The sequence below is a fragment of the Tamandua tetradactyla genome, chromosome 2 (assembly GCF_023851605.1).
Source record: "Tamandua tetradactyla isolate mTamTet1 chromosome 2, mTamTet1.pri, whole genome shotgun sequence".
Taxonomy (NCBI): domain Eukaryota; kingdom Metazoa; phylum Chordata; class Mammalia; order Pilosa; family Myrmecophagidae; genus Tamandua; species Tamandua tetradactyla.
The window spans coordinates 24,631,232-24,649,163 of record NC_135328.1 but is presented as its reverse complement, the minus strand read 5'-3'; the positions used below and the strand labels follow the sequence as shown (position 1 = coordinate 24,649,163).

General features: G+C 35.8%; 1 protein-coding gene across 9 annotated transcripts in view; it reads right to left on the bottom strand.

Annotated features, from left to right (window-relative positions):
• Positions 1 to 17,932, bottom strand: part of FKTN (fukutin) — a 102,749-nt gene that overhangs the window by 22,895 nt on the left and 61,922 nt on the right. For 8 of the 9 annotated variants that reach the window (XM_077140999.1, XM_077141003.1, XM_077141004.1 and 5 more), the window contains 3 exons: positions 14,441 to 14,570; positions 12,073 to 12,206; positions 8,282 to 8,409 (listed from right to left, as the gene is read on the bottom strand). In XM_077140999.1, the coding sequence (XP_076997114.1) occupies positions 8,282 to 8,409; positions 12,073 to 12,206; positions 14,441 to 14,570 (392 nt within the window). The remainder of the gene's footprint in view (positions 1 to 8,281; positions 8,410 to 12,072; positions 12,207 to 14,440; positions 14,571 to 17,932) is intronic. The other variant, XM_077141038.1, reaches the window with a different exon arrangement.

The window sequence follows — 17,932 nt, the reverse complement described above, 5'->3', positions numbered from 1 at the left end:
TGATAATTTTCACTTGTGAGCTTTAAAATGTATGGAAAATAGGGGCGGGCCGCGGTGGCTCAGCGGGCAAAGTGCTTGCCTGCCATGCCGGAGGACCTCGGTTCGATTCCCGGCCCCAGCCCATGTAAAAAACAAAATACAATAAAACAAGAAAATGTTTAAAGATGTTTCCCTTTCTTCCTTCTTTCCTTCCCTTCCTCCCTCTCTCTTTAAAAAAAAAAAAAAAAAAAATGTATGGAAAATAAAATACCTGACAAATAATACATGATGCAGGGTCACTGCAATGTCTATGAAATGGTAAGGGTAGTAATTTATATTAGACTTTAATATGTAAAGGATCCACATGCTAATTTTTAGGATAGTCACTAAAAGAATAGTAAGAAAAAAATTACAAGATAAGAAACAATAAATATGCAAATGGAAGATTTAAACCCCAACATAATAAATTACATCTGATATAAATAAGCATAGTTCAAAGACTGTCAGGGTTAAAAAACAACAACCCACCTATGTTGCTTATAGGAAATGCAATTTAAATACCAGGATACAGAAAAGCTGAAAGTAAAAGGGTAGGAAATGAAATACTATGCAAACAATACCTAAAAGGAAGCTAGGGTTGCTTATACAGGCATAGCCTGGAGAATATCATATTATAAAGTGAATACTGCAATAAAGTGAGTCACATGTATGTTTTGGTTTCCAATGCACATAAAAGTTATGTCTGTACTGCACTGTAGTCTATTAAGTGTGCAATAGCATAATGTCAAAAAAAAACAAAACAAAAAACAATGTACACACCTCAATTTAAAACTACTTTATTGGGTGGTGCAACAGTGGCTCAGTGGCAGAATTCTCACCTGTCATGCCGGAGAACCGGGTTCGATTTCTGGTACCTGCCCACGTTAAAAAAAAAAAAAAAGTTCTTTATTGTTAAAAAATGCTAATCATCACCCGAGCTGTCAGCAAGTGGTAATTTTTTTGCTAGTGGAGGATTTTGCCTTGATGTTGATGGCTGCTGACTGATCAGGGTGGTGGCCGTTGGAGGTTGAGGGGCTGTGGCAATTTTAAAACAAGAAAATGAAGTTTTCACCTTGACTCTTTCTTTCTCAAAAGATTTCTCTGTAGCACATGATGTTATTTGATAGCATGTTACCCACAGTAGAAGTTGGAGTCAATCCTCTCAAATTGCTGTCCCTGCTTTATCACCTAAGTTTCTATAATATTCTAAATCCTTTGTTGTCATTTCAACAGTGTTCACAGCATCTTCAGTAGGAGGAGATTCCAAGATTCCATCTCAAGAAACCACTTTCTTTGCTCATCCATAAGAAGCAATTCCTCATCTGTTCAAGTTTTATCATGAGACTGCAGCAATTCAGTGACATCTTCAGTCTCCACTTCTAATTCTAGCTATCTTGCTATTTCCACATCTGCAGTTACTTCCTCTACTGAAGTCTTGAGCCATTTAAAGTCACCCATGAGGGTTGGAATCAACTTCTTCCAAATTCCTGTTAATGGTGATAATTTGACCTCCTCCCATGAATCACACATGTTCTTAATGGTATCTAGAATGGTAAATTTTTTCCTTAAAGGTTTTCAATTTGCTTTTCCCAGAACCATCAGCAGAATCATTATCTATGGCTGCTATAGCCTTATGAAATGTATTTCTGAAATAATAGACTTTAAAATTGAAATGGTTCCTTCCATGCATGGGTTACAGAATGGATGCCGTGTTGGCAAGCATGAAAACAACATAAATCAAACTGTATATATCCATTAGAGAGCTCTTGATGATCAGGTGAACTGTCAATGAGCAGTAATATTTTGAAAGGAATCTTTTTTTTTTCTGAACAGTAGGTCTTGAGCTCAACAGTAGGCTTAAAATATCCAGTAAACCATGTTGTAAACAGATGTGCTATCATTGAGGCTTTGCTGCACCATTTACAGAGCACAGGCAGAGTAGATTTAGTATAATTCTTAAGAGCCCCAGGATTTTTTAATGGTAAGTAAGCCATGGCTTCAACTTCAAGTCACTAGCTGCATCAGCCCTTAACAAGAGAGCTAGCCTATCCTTTGAAGATTTGAAGCCAGGCACTGACAAATTCTTTCTGGTTATGTGGGTCCTGGATAGAATCTTTTTCCAATATAAGACTGCTTCATCTACATAGAAAATCTATTCTTCAGTGTTGACACTTTCATCAATTTTTTTAGCTAGATCTTCTGCTGCACCTTCAACATCAGCACTTGCTGCTTAACTTTGCACTTTTATGTTATGGGGACACCTGAAGGAACCAACTTCTGCTAGCTCCGAACTTTTCTTCTACTGCATCCTTACCTCTCTCAGCCTTCACAGAATTGAAGAGAGTTAGGGCTTTGTGGAATACAGCTAAAGTCATACTTAGAGATAAATTAATTTTCAAATAGGAGGCTAAGAAAAGCAGGAATGACTTAAGCAACTATTTCAATGAGTTAAAAAATACAGCAAATAAAATAGCAAAAAGTACAAGGAAGGGAATGAAATAGATGAGTAGAAATTAACGAAATACAAGCAAACAATAGCCAAAAGGTTTTTCTTTGAAAAGACTGATAAAATAATAAAATTTGGAAGGAATGATTTAAACTCTACTTTAAAAACTTCCTTAATTAAAGGCACATGTCCTTGCTGTTTTTTCCAGATAGAGCTGATTTGGTATCTCAACTGTACATTACACATACTTCATTTATTGCACTGCTGATGGAATACTCTAAATTTGTTTCAAGGTCTAGACTATGAAATCTTGAGAGCAAAACTAAGTGATAGTCATGTCAGTGTTCTTAGCATACAGCAGGTAACAATTAATTTTGCAGAAATGAAATGAGAAATTACACAGAAACCACACTTGGATAGGAGTTTAGGCTTACAGAGACCAATCCAAATTATCTGGAAAACTATACAATAAGCAGGAACTGCAAATATCAAATGAAATACAGAGCCACTATTAGCCCAAGGGGAAGAGTCATGGTATGGTTCGTGGTAGATTTCCTATTAGAGGATGAAGAGGTCATTGGGGGTGTTTTCATGGAATAAGTTTTAACTACCCCGCTCCCGCCGCCTTTTTTTTTTTTGCATGGGCAGGCTCCAAGAATTGGACCCAGGCCTCTGGCATGCAGGTGAGAATTCTGCCACAAGCCACCAATTAACTCCCTTTTAAAGAGAGATTTCATTATTGTCATCATTTTACAAATGAGGAAATTAAGGCAGAGAAAGACTCAGACTGAGGTTTGAGAGCCCATTCTTTTAGTCACCCATGGTGTTAGCGTCACCATGATTTCTATCTACTGTTAATACTCCTTCAAATGAGTATGACTGATGAATTACTATAATGGTATTTCTTTTAGTTTCCAGTATTTTGGAGCAGCTAGAAGGAAAAATTTGAAAATGTGGAACAGTAACCCATACCAAACTTTGAAATCTGTTCTGTAACTACTTGTTAAAATACACTTTGAAAATTATTGCTTTTTCTGTATATATGTTATATTTCACAATAAAAAGCATTAAAAAATTCTCCCTTATAAACTTATTGTGACAGTTAAATGAAATGATGCATATAAGAATGGCATAGTACCTGGCACATAATAAGTAGTTAACAAAACTCAACCATTATTATTACCTCTCAAATTTCTGACCTCTATCCATATCAACCGATTCAGATGGGAAGGAAAGAAACAACCCAAAGAAACCTGGGAAGTCTCTATAAAATCTGTGAGGTTGTGCTATTAAAACTTCACCATCCTAGAGTCATATTATATACGTCACTTTTTATTACTGGTGGACTGGACTGTAAAGAAAAAATATATAAAATCAAGGCAATATTTAAGAATGGGATTTGGATTATAGGTAAAATAATGGATTTAGTTAAAGGGGTGGACAGGTTGAAAACTAGGGATGGAATGCCCATCACAAATCCTGGGGAGAAAATGCTTGCCCACAGTCACAAATCCAAATTACCACTGTATTGAAGGGGATATGCTTTGTACCAGGGCAATACAGTAGTAATAACTATAGTCAAAGTGACAGTAACAGGAATACAATAGTCATTTCAGTAGAAGCAGTAGCTTATACTTAGATAACACTTTTTATGTGCCAGCTACTGTTCTAAATGCATTACATGTACTAACTCATTTAACCTACTAACTCTTGACAGAAAGCATTTAAGCTTAAACATCAAGCAGGTCTGGGGTTAAATTTTGGCTTTGCCATTAGTGATCTGATGACCTACCACTAGTTCCTTTACTTCTCTGAGGCACAGTCTCCTCATAATAACTGGGGGTGAGATTACCAAACCCATAGGACAGTATGAGGATGAAATGAGGTGATATACATAAAGTCCCTATCCTAATGCCTGACATTTAACAGATGCCCTGACAGCTATTTCTTTATTATTGCTATTAATATTACAATTGCTATTACATTTTAGAACCACAGACATCATTCTAAAGGAATCCAGAACAATGCTTTAAAAAGGGAGAATCTTTTTTCTTCCTTCCGGAATTTCCCTTAAGCCTTTTAAAAAATGGTAAGCATTTGATGATATTATTAAAATTTTCTCAGAATGCACTACACATGAATAAAAAATAGAAGTAAAGATAAAAAAGATCCTTACACCAGCTTTAAAAGGTTTTTACCTCCTAGGGTTGGTAATGTGAAAATATGTAAAGCTAAGATTCTGCAGTTCCTTAAAGTAAATCATGCTGAAAAGAATGAAAATGGCATATGGCTGGTGGAACCTTCCAAAGAATCTACTCTATGCAGCCATTCCCTGTTCTTTTCTCTGCCTTTTAAGGTCACAGTAACATGACAGAAAATCTGGGACGCACACCATCTGCACAGATAGTTTTGTTACTGCTCATTTCTCTTGTTAAATAATCAGAACACTTCACACTTTCCGAACACTGCTACTATAAAGAGCAGTTAAAGCAGAATGAAAGAAGTTTTTCCTATCCAGAAATGTAGTAGTTGGAAATGAACAATTCTTTTGAGGTTTGCAGATTTCAGATCATGTCCACGAGAAGAAAGAAGTTCAAGCCTTAGAAGGAAATTTAAGAATACCAGGATTCTAACACTGGGTCTAAAAATTATCTTTCTTAGAAAAAAAGTGACACTCTCAAATGTGTTTCCTAAGAAGAGACAGCAAAGTTTAATATTGAGATAATTATATAGGTTTCTAGTTTAGAAATTTCTCATAAGATTAAAGAAGAATAGTTTTCTTTACTACTACTACTGGGAGTTATACTAGTAGCAAGAGGAGAAGAAGGAGTATTAAGCAGCTAATAGTTACTGAGCACTCAGGACATGCTAGGCAATGTTCAAAGCCCTTTTCGTATATTAGCTCATTTAATCCTTAGAAAAAGCCCATGTGGCAATTTCTATTATTATCGCCATTTTTCAAATAAACAAGTCATAGTTCAATTTAAAAAACATATACTACCCTCTCCCCATTCACTTAGCTATAACAAGAGAGACAATGATATAGTCACCTGCCTAATTTCTGAGTGTCTGACAATCAGAGCTTACTCAGCTTGAAGGAATCTGTTACCATAAAGCAAAATAATTTCTTTTAATAAATAAAAGTTTCAAGACTATGTTCTGGTATCAGTATTAATTTGATGATACTTCATGACTCTGAAGAAAACATTTGGGTTACTCTCAAACCTCCAGAACAAGTTTAATCTTACGAGAAGGTACCCTGACTTCAAATAAGGATTCAGGGATCCCCGTAGAGTTGCATCAAGGTACCCCAGAGGAAGTCTGAGTTTAATCCTCTTCCTGTGTTCACAGAATACTCCTTATTGGAAGCAGAGGCTCAAATTCATTCACCAGCAGAAGCTCCAATCTCAGCTAGTTCCTGAGGCACATTTACTCCCACAAGGTAGTCACATGACTGCCAGAGGAATGGCAGTAATGATAGTAACAACACAAATAATTATAACAATATTAATAAAATAATATTAATAATAACCACCATTTACTGATAACTTGCTAAGTGCTAGGCACCATGCTAAGTGCTTCATAATGTCAGGTGTATAAAGAAGGCCATACAAATGGGGGTTAAAAGTAGGAACTTCAGGGACAGACTGCTATCTGTCTGATGCCACTTACTTACTGTGTGATCTTGAACAAATTACTTAAATTCTCAGGGCTTCACAAAATATCTACTTCCTAAGGCTTTTGTGAGGATTAAATATGTTAAGACTTTTATTAACCTGCTCAGAATAGTGCCTGACACAAAGAAAAAGCATGATAAAAAGGCTCTTACACAAGTCCCTCCCCCACACATGCATCATCTTTAATCATCTCAAAACCCTAATGAGATTAGTAATACTTATCAAATTTTATAAATGAGAAGATTAATGGTCATAAAAGCAAAAAGCCACATATTAAAATCTAAACATTAAAAATGCCAATCTAACAGAATATTTCATCATGTGAGATACTTTTATCCCCCATTTTCTCATCTGTTAATCACTTCTGTATTGGCAGTGCTCTTCCTTTCTTAGTCGAACATAGAATAATGGTGTATCTTACAATCAGTATCATTTTATATTTGATAAAATATAGTAGCTGTTAAGCCCAGTGAATATCCTTTAAGGATTAGCCTTCATATTAAAGGAACAGTCCAGAGTTTGACCAACATTTATAGCCTTAGCCCTGTTCAATCCCAATTTCCTATTTACACTTTCTTTACCTCGACTTTCTCCTTCTTAGGGACCCTTATCCATTTCCAACTAATTAGCAACACCCCATAGCGCTGACAGTTAATCAGTTTTTGGTTCAGGCTCTGGGCCTGATTTTTTTTTAAAACATATTTTTATTGATAAAACAACATACAAACACAAACATTCTTAACATACAAACATTCTATACATGGTGTACAATCAATGGCTCACAATATCATCACATTGTAGTATATTCATCATCATGATCACTTTTAGAACATTTGTATCACTCCAGAAAAAGAAATAAAAAGAAAAATCTCATACATACCATACCCTTTAACCCTCCCTCTCATTGACCACTAGTCTTTCCATTTACCCAATATATCTTAACCTTTGTTCCCCCTATTATTTGTTTATTTTTTTATTCGGATTTTTAACTCATCTGTCCATACCCAAGATAAAGGGAACATCAGACACAAGGTTTTCACAATCACACAGTCACACTGTAAATGCTCTATCTTTACATAATCATCTTCAAGAAACATGGCTATTGGAGAACAGCTCTATAGTTTCAGGCACTTCCCTTTAGCCACTCAAACACACCAGAAACTGAAAAGGGATACCTATATAATGTGTAAGAATAACCTCCAGGATAACCTCTTGACTCTATTTGAGCTCTTTTAGCCATTGACACGTTATTTTGTCCATTTCTCTTTTCCCCCTTTCAGTCGAGAAGGTTTTCTCAATCTCTTGATGCTGAGTCCCAGCTCATTCTAGGATTTCTGTCCCACATTGCCAGGGAGGTTTTACACCCCTGGGAGTCATGCCCCAAGTAAAGAGCGGGAGGGCAGTGAGTTTGCCTGAACGTTGGCTGAGAGAGAGAGAGAGAGAGAGAGGGGCCACATCTGAGCAACAAAGAGGTTTTCTGGGGGTGACTCTTAGGCCTAACTTTAAGGAGGCTTAGCCTATTCTTTGTGGGAATAAGTTTCAGAGGAACAAACTCCAAGATCAAGAGCTCGGCCTATTGATTTGGTTGTCCCCACTGTTTGCGAGAATATCAGGAATTCTCTAAATGGGGAAGTTGAATTTTCCCCCTTTCTTCCCATTTCCCCAAAGGGATTTTGCAAATACTTCTTTAATCACTGTTCAAATCACTCTAGGATTTATCAGGGCATCACAATAACCTGGGCAAACCTACAAAATCTTATGTCCTAATTCAAGGTTGCATGTACTTTTGGTGTTCAATTAAACTGTCCATATAAGTTAAATTAGGAAATGCACTAGTACCTTGATTTTTTTTATTCCTTGCTTTGGCTTTCCCTTTCTGATGACTCAAGGACTTCTAATCATAATGACTTCTTGGACTGACAAGCCCAGGGACACTCTCTCTTCACACACTGTCCTTACAGGCATAACTCACTTGGCAGGCATATTTGGGCTCTAAGGGTAAGCTGAGAAAGTACCACCTAAAGGTGAAGCCTTAACAGAGCATTTCCTGCCCATCCCCCTCCATTTTCAGTTACTTTCTTAATTCCACCTCTGAAATTATTCCTATAGCCCCTTTTGTAAGTACTTATCTGATTCATACTTAAATTTTTTTCCTGTTCTGGCCTGAGTGCCTCCATTCCACATATGGTCAGTCTCTTCATAGAAGAAAAAAATATCAAGTTTTACATTGTCTTTTCCCTGGAAGGACAGTTCCAAGCTGTCTTCTACCTAAGGGGAAGATGAAAACCTTCACAGACTGAAACAAAGGAAATACATTAAAAACATTTCTTTTAAAGGAAAAGATTCTTCTATTTTATATTTTTTCACATTTTTTCCAAGTTGGAACACCTCCGAAATTAGGATACATCTTACAATCTAATTACTTAAATTCATAATAGACAATGTTGCTTCTTAAAATTGTTCACAGCTCAGAATAAATGACTTATGATAGTTCAAGTAATACTCTACAGAGAAAATTGAAAAACCTTGTTCCAGAGTCCCTTTCTGACTATTAGGAAAAGAACCAAAGAAAAAGTACTTCTTTTATTAACCAAGTAAAGCTATTAAGAAATATTTATCACAATTAATAAATACTTCTATAAATGCGGCAATATATAAATCCACATAAATACCATAGATCATTAAATTACATATTTGAACGACTGTAAAAGGAAGTGAAGATAATGTAAAACATGGATTGTTGACTTTGGACATTATACATGATGCCCAATGGATGGAGGTGGCCGAAGGATACACTGACTGAGAAGCAGAGGGGTGAACTGTGGGGTATTCATATGATGGAATATTTTGTGGCTACAGAAAGGAACAAAGTCATGAGGCATGTAACGAAGTAAATGAACTTTGGAGACATTATGTGGTGTAAAATAAGCTGGGAACAAGGGAACAAATATTTCATGGTCTCTTTCAGAAAACACCTATAAGAAAATTGGGGCCCACATTGTAAGATCTTATAACAGTCACATTTAGTCCAGAGCTGTTAAATGTTATTTCTAGATTTTGAAACGCTGGCGCCTGGAATCTCCCTAGAACTTTGGCTACCTGTATGCCACTTAAGACTCAGAGTTGGAGTTCTGCAGCTCTGAAAATCAGCACTGCTACATACAGTAGCTGTTAAAGAAACCAAAAAAAGAGATTAGACTTCTATTAGAGATAAGAATGAAGCCTATAGGTTTGGGACTAAGGTGAATCAGAATACAAGGGTAAGAAAGACATCGTCTGTGTTTTAGAACTTCACTTACTCTCTGAGACCAAAGAAAGGGAGGTTTATTTTGTTCAAAACCTAATTTTTCTGTATCATATAATCTAACTTAACCTGTCTGGATAGATCACTTAAATGATTCAAGCACATGGAATCCAGAATGGGATTGAAGGCTTGTAATTATGTTTAGCTTAAGGTAAAACCCAGATATATCCCAGAGTATGTTGGGTGCTTAATTAAAAAGTAATGGCAAAGTCCCTTGAAGAACGAGAGAAAAGATGAGCTTTTCCACTGGGGAAACCCCTGATACCATCTCAAATATTAGGGACTCCTAAGCCAACAGGCCAAAACTTTGATTTGAGGTTTGCTTTTGTGAAGCTTATTTCTGTAATGGAGAACGTAGGCCTACCCATAGTTAACGCCCAAGAGTTACTTCCAGAACACTTCTTTTGTTGTTCAGATGTGGCCTCTCTCTCTCTAAACCCAACTCTTGCCCTCCCCTCTACATGGGACATGACATCCAGGGGTGAAAGTCTTCCTGCAAAGATGGGACACGACTTCCAGGGAAAAACCTGGCCCTGGCACTGTGGGACCAATAATGCCTTCCTTACCAAAAGGGGGAAAGAAATATAATAAAATAAGGTATCAGTGGCTAAGAGAGTTGAAATAGAGTTGAAAGGCTATTCTGGAAGCTATTCTTATGTGAGCATTAGCTAGATGGTGCTAATTACCATGCTTTGCCAAACCACAACCAAAATCATTCTTTCATTCCTATTAGACCTAAAGAACACCTAAGGCTCTACCTGAGATTCTACAAAAGTTTCACATACTAAGATTTCTATCCAGAAACCTTCACCCTCCAGATGGGTTCCTAGGCCAGATGAGTCCTAAAATCCAGAGATGCCAGCCTCTCCAAGAACATCAACTAGTTCCATCCCCTTATCCTTTATTATTGACACCCTATCCAACATGAAAAAGTTAGAAAGGACAGAGCCCAAATACCCCTAAAGATTGGGAGAAGGATCAAAGGAGAAGGAGGAGTTATAACAGAGAAGATAGGATTTAACAAATGAATATGACTGCTGAATCATTATATTGATATTTCTTTTAGTCTCCAGTGTTCTGGAGCAGTTAGAAAGAAAAAATCTAAAATTGTGGAACGGTAACTCATACCATACTCTGAAATCTGTTCTATAACAACTTATTACAATGTACTTTGAAATTGATTGCTTTTTTGTGTATATGTTATATTTCATAATAAAAACTGTTAAAAAAATAAAATTGGAAGAAATGATACAGGAGATGATGTGAATAATTCTACTCATTAATCATTAAAAAAATCTAAGAACTAGGTGTTTAACAATAATAAAATAGTATAAAATTCTGTTAAATAATTAGGTAATTATATTTTGGAAATGAAAAAGTGGGTAAAACAACTCATTGAAATACTTTATATAACATGCATTAGCTATATCAGGCATACTAATCAATAAATAATGACTCTGAAGAAAAAAATTATGTACTTGAAAAAAAAGTAGAAAAAGTTAAGCTGTAGAAAAAATGGACTCTGAGAGCATTTCCCTAAAGAAACCTATCCTACAAATAATCGTATTCCCTTTGCACTTGATCTGTTACAGGACTCACCACATAAAAATTATTTGCTCATGTGTTCTTTACTCCCAATTAGATAGGGAGCAAAGGGTAAGGGTAAGGACTATAATTTACGCATCTTTATGATTCAGTGTGGAACCCAGTGGCAGACATCCAGTGAGTGTTCAGTAAATGTTTGGCTGGATGAATAAAGCTCTACTGCTTCTTTTTTTTTTTCCTAAATGGGCAGGCACCGGGAATTGAACCCAGGTCTCCAGAATGGCAGGCAAGAACCCTGCCTGCTGAGCCACGGTGGCCCGCCCTCTACTGCTTTAATTTTGATCTCAGAAAAATATTTTACTGCAATTTTTAATAAACTAGAATGATTATTTATGATGGGGGAAATAATTTTCCAGTAACTAAACACACTCATATTTACTTTCCAGGATAACACCCTCCTGGGCAGTTATAAATTAAGAGGAAGATGATTGCATGGGATCATGGATTTGGGGCACAGGGAGATTTCTTCTAGGCCATGATGACCTATCCCTGCACGACCTCTGAGAAAACTGTTTGGACCCAGGGTAGGGTTCCTTGGACAATGTGAGATAAATAAGAAATTCAAGCATTCATTTGAAATGATTCTACATTTCTGCTTCTTAGCAATAAATGTAATGTTTCATTTAGACAATGATATCTATGCTTAAATGAATGTAAAATTAAAGGACTCATGAAAAACAATATGACTTCATGGAAGATGGGTGGGATTCTTACTTATTAAATTAATTGCATGTTAAATATTATATTATATAGTATGTTCACAATTACGTTTTTCCCTAATATAATGGTAATACATTTATCTGCAAGAGCCCCAAATTCTTCTCTCCTCATTGTTAACAGTAAGCCTGATTTTTTAGCTTTTCCTTAAATAGTGCAGGTGTCACAGTGGTAATGAACTCATCCTGGTCAATACTGAATGATAAAATGATTTATACAACATTCTTAATTATCTGAGTTGCTGAATATACACTTGGTTTTTGAGATATCTTACTTACAATGTAAAAGAGATTTTTATTACTAACCTTCCCAAATTTATGTTTAAGTGGAAGTCCTGCTTCCTGAAATGCTATTATAATATCAGATTTGTAATCTTGTATGAAAATCCCTAGGTCGACATCTTTGCTATATGGAATAATGTTGCACTGCCGATACCATCCTAAAAGTAAAGAATAAATTAAAAAAAAAATTTTTACACTTAAGTTCACACAAAATTAGTCATTATAATAGATGATCTGTTTATTAATGGATTTTATTTCATAGGATTAGACAAAAGGAGTATTACCAAAACTACTATTTTCTAAATTAAATACAAACTCAAAGACTGTCTGTAGTTATAACAGCCCCCTGTTGAAGAACGTACTTTTAATCAACTTATTTAGCACTTACCTTCATCAAAAAGTTTGATGATGAATTTTAATTTCTGAATAAAGATTTAGCTTTAAAAACGTTAACCTGGCCATCCACTAAAAAAAAGTTAAATTATTGTTGAAAATTTTTCATCATTAACCTCTAGTGATAGAACTGCCTTTAAGATTTGCTAAAATATATACAATTTAATTATTTTGCTTGACCAATCTCCCTTTCCTCCAGCAGTAATTTGTGCAACTTAAGAGCTCCAAACAGTTCATATCCGCTGGATCACAAAAAAGAAAAGCAATTTTAGCCTCAATTTTCAATACATTGTCAAAAGTTATTTCTAGGTGTTTATGTATCTATTTCTCAATTAGCTGCTACAGCATAGTCAAAAAAATAAATTTATATCATAATTCTAAGGGCTCCTGGATCTCTCCTATTATCTATCCAATCATTTCACCCAAAGGAATTAAAAAGTAAATGAATGCTTAGTTACCTTTATGGGCATGGCTGCCAGGTAATATTGTTTGGAATTCTAAATCTTTCATTTCATTTTAACATAGTAATAGATTTTAAAGAGACCTAAGAAAGGTCCCCCTTCAAGTTAGACAAAAACCTATAGATAAACAGTTCTTTATTTTGCTGAAGCATCCCCATCTATCAAAGAATAAAAAACTGTTAAAAATGGAAAGAAGGGGAGCACAAGGGTAGTTCAGTGGTAGAATCTTCGCCTGCCACACGGGAGACCCGGGTTCGATTCCCGGGCAATGCACTTCCCAAATAAACAAAGAAACCAATAAAACAAACAAAAAATTCAGAAATGATGCTGCAATAACGGAATATGCACATGATGCACATGGAGAAAAAAAGAATGAAATGTGACCCTGCCATACAGCATATTTAAAAAAAAAGAAAAGAAAAGAAAAGAAAAGTGGAAAGAGTCTGAATATACCTAATAAATAAAATTCCCTTGTTTCAAAAATGCTCCTTAATTCAAGAAAACTACAGGGTTATGAAGTCAAAACAAATTATGAAAAATGCTTAAGAAATATTTTTGATGATATATTCTATAAGGCAACCTTGTTTCTAAAAAGTTAAACTTTAAAACATATATCACATAAATGTGTGAAATGCACTTTTTTTTAGCCAACTCTATCTGTAATTTTCTTGACAGAAAGAACCGTGTGAAATCTCCACAATGTCTAATGGATAGGATGATCATATATCCAGTTTATGTCTGTTATATGCACATAATTATTAACGGCACTCCTGTTCACTCTTAAACGTGTACCAAGTTGGATAGTAAATTAAATGGTCATTCTATAAAACAGGAGCTGAATTAACTTTCATATAAACACAATTATAATCAAGAAAAAACAAACGCAATTATAATCAACTACAATTACAATCAGAGGGAACAAATAAAAACAGAACAAAATTTAAAGCTCTAAGTAATTTTAAATGCCAAAGACATTTCATCTAATGGATAGTGCGCTAGATGGAGAACCAGAAATCTTTCTCAATGTCCCTTTCAACAACAACTTGTTTAAGGACTCTAGAGAAGTCTACATTTCCCCATCTCAGAATTACAGAACGCTGGAAGGCAGCGATGTCCAATCAGTAACACTGTCAACGATCTCGAAAAGGGTTGTAAGAGCCCTCCTGAAACTCCCTTCAGTCTTCCTCTCATTAGAAACCTTTGGTGAAATGCAAAACAATTTGCACAATGTGTAAGTAAAGAAATGGAACAGAATTTTTTTTAAGAGGCAATAATAATCACTATAGCCTACATGCCCCAATATACATTTTATGCACATTACTTTTAATTTTGGGTAACCACAAACAAATGGTCTTCTTACTTTTCTATTTTATGTTTCTGAAATTTCTTTAAAGAAATCAATAAACGCTTGTTCCATGCACTAATGTTCATTATATCTATAAACAAAACACTTTGAATATCACCAATATTTTCTTAACTCAAGCTAGTCATCCCTAAAGCCTAAAAAAAAGACAAATGTAAAGTAACAAGAATTTTACCTAGACAAGTTCCACTGCTCAGCCAGAACTGTACTCTCAATTTCTTTAATATTTTGGCTGCTAACTGCAACAGTTCCTTTGCGCTCTTCCGAAAGGCCACAGCTTCCACAGTGTTATCATCAAGGTACTGCTGCAGATGTGATAAAGAGTTAGCTATTACAGCCCTATTCAAATGGCTGGAAACATTTTTGTAAATGTTTCTAAATTTAATGTGTTATGTGCTGTATCTTTTCTTTACTATAAGAATCATGTTTTATAGTTCTTTATCAGCTACATAGTAAAAAAAAGAACATAAAAGTAGATCCTAGGAAAGACAAGTTAAAGCAGAAGAAATATAACCAGTTTTCCCAAAGGATGAGACTTACACTTTTATCAGCCCCCTCCTCAGTGTCACAATTTAGCAGAATGGATAGTAAGGGAAGGGAGAAAGGCTAATTATGAGAGCTATAAGCACAGCTAAAGCAAAATGCATTCACTGATCTAACGATCACTAGCAGTCATTACACACTGTAGTATGATAGGAAGAGCATGAACTCTTTTGGGGTGGTGGGAGGGAGGGACTGCATGGGTTTTGAAAAAGAAGTGCATGAACTTTTGAATCAGATTATTTGTGTTCAATCCTAACTCATCTTCTTTTTAGCTATATGATCCTGGGCATATATCACCAAAATGCTTCCAGAGGAAAGTGACTTTGTTGTGTTTGTCACTATTATTTCCAATACTAGAATAGTACCCAAAGATTTGATGAATGATAAAATGGAAAGTGAAAGATTAAAAAACAGATCTCTCTGAGATTTGATTTCCTCATCTGTAATTTAAGGATAATAATTACACGTTGCAGGACTGCTGCAAAGATTTAATGCGATATGGATGAAATAAAAACGTTTTGCCAATTGTGAAGTACTATACAAATATTATCATTTCCATTTAGTCTTCTTGCTTTTCTAATTTTCTTCACTTTAGAGCCTTACAGAAGCAAGAAAAACACTATATATCCTTCAGTGATGCCTTACTACTAATAGAACAAAACCTAAACCTCTAGGCAGAGCAGACAAAGGCATTTGTGTTTGGCTCCTGCTTAGTGGTCCAGCCTCACATCCTCCCTTCTCGCATTTCATTCCAGCAGTAACGTCAGCTCCCCAAATACACCATAATTTTTCAAACCTATGTGTCTTTAAACATATTGTTTTCTTTGCCTGGACTAATAAAATATTATAAGTATCAGCGCTACCTTATGTGAAACATTCCTTGATTTTCCAAGGAAGCTGCAAATACTTCTTCTACCAGTACTCCTATTCAGTTAAATGTTATAGACCAAAGACTTATGTTTGGTGCTAGATACACAAAGACCTACCCAAATAATTTGTTCATTCCCTCAATGAGCAAATAATAGTAGTCTAATAGTAGTCTCAGTACAACTTTTACTATAATTCTTATCATATTTAATTCCATTTGTTGATTTTATTTATACTTCCTTCACTAGACCATAAAGGCGGTTCCTTCAAGGCAAGTATTGAAAGTCTCCATCCTATTTACACAGATCTAAAATGGTGCCTGATACATAATACATTAAATATATATATTGATGAATGGGTAAATGAATGAATGACTGATCAGGCTCCTCCCATGCCTACAATATCCCAAAATCCTGTCATTCTTTTACAATACAGCAGGAGAGAACAGAATTCCTAGAAGCATTATTGGGATCTTTTTTTTTCCCTTGAATGCAATATAGCAGAGTCACATTTCATTCTTTACCCATGTGAATCTCCCATTACTGCAGCACCATTTGTTGAATTTTGTTTGTTTTTTCTTTTGTTTGCTTGTTTGTTTGTTTTTGGGAACTGCAAGGTCCGGGAATTGAACACGGGTCTCCTGCATGGCTGGCAAAAATTCTACCACTGAACAACCCTTGCACCCCTGATTATTGGGATCTTAAGCAAAAAGTGTCCCTAGGCAAAAGTGAGGCTCCCGAAGGTAAGCTGCCTTTTATAGACTATACACACATTATATGAGATCCCTTCTAAATGGAAACATCCCTTTTCTCAGAGCTAAAACTTCCCTTAGAACATATGACTGGAATAAGAAATATGTTTGTAGCCTTTGGCTGGCACCAGCACTACGCTGAAGTGGGAAAAGCCTGGAGATATGAGTTTGAAGATGTAGGATTTAATTTATGCTCAGTCACTGATGGTTGTGTAACCTACTTCTTGAAGACATAAGTTTCTTATCTGTTAAAGGAGAATATGTATCTTACTCCCCAAAGTGATGGAAAGGATCAGATTTAAGAACAGATAAAGACTCTGGGTGCCACAAAAACATCAGGCCTAATACTTACGTCCTGCTGAGCCTGCCCCCTTGTCTGGGCATATGTCCATCCCTGACCTATCTTTCCTACCATGACACTCTCAGAAATTCCATTTCTTAGAACTAACCCTTATATGTTGTGCTGGTTTGAAATGATGTATGTACCCTAGAAAAGCCATGTTTTAATCCTAATCCCAGTTTGTAAAGGCAGCTGTTTCTTCTAATTCCTATTCAGCATTGTATGTTTGAAACTATAATTAGATCATCTCCCTGGAGATGTGATGTAACCAAGAGTGGTTGTTAAACTGGATTAGGTGATGACATGTCTCCACCCATTTGGGTGGGTCTTGATTGGTTTACTGGAGTCCTATAAAAGAGGAAACATTTTGGAGAATGAGAGATTTGGAGAGAGCAGAGAATGCTGCAGTACCATGCAGCAGAGTCCACGAGCCAGTGACCTTTGGAGATGAAGAAGGAAAATGCCTCCCGGGGAGCTTCATAAAACCGGAAGCCAATGGGTGGGCCACAGTGGCTCAGCAGGTAAGAATGCTTGCCTGTCATGCCCGAGGACCCGGGTTCGATTCCCGGTGCCTGCCCATGTAAAAAAAAATTAAAAAAAAAAAAAAAAACGGAAGCCAGGAGAGAAAGCTAGCAGATGACCCTGTGTTCACTATGTGCCCTTCCAGCTGAGAGAGAAGCCCTGACTGTGTTCACCATGTGCCTTCTCACTTGAGAGAGAAACCCTGAACTTCATCCGCCTTCTTGAACCAAGATATCTTTCCCTAGATGGATGCCTTTGATTGGAGATTTCTATAGACTTGTTTTAATTGGGACATTTTCTCGGCCTTAGAACTGTAAAGTGGCAACTTATTAAATCCCCCCTTTTAAGCCATTCTGTTTCTGGTATACCATATTCTGCCTGCTAGCAAACTAGAACATATGTGTTAGGATGTATATATATATATATACACCTATATAACTCATACCTCTATTATGGATTTTTAAAATTTTAGTATACATACTTTATTTTCATTTACATTTACAAATGTAAATCTTATATAAATCTTCGGACTACTGACCCTCTAGAAAAAGACAAAGTCCTAATTTAAATATCACGTCCATTTAATTTCTCCTCTTCAACCAAGGAATGAGAACATCAAACCCAAGAGGAACCCTGAAGCTTCA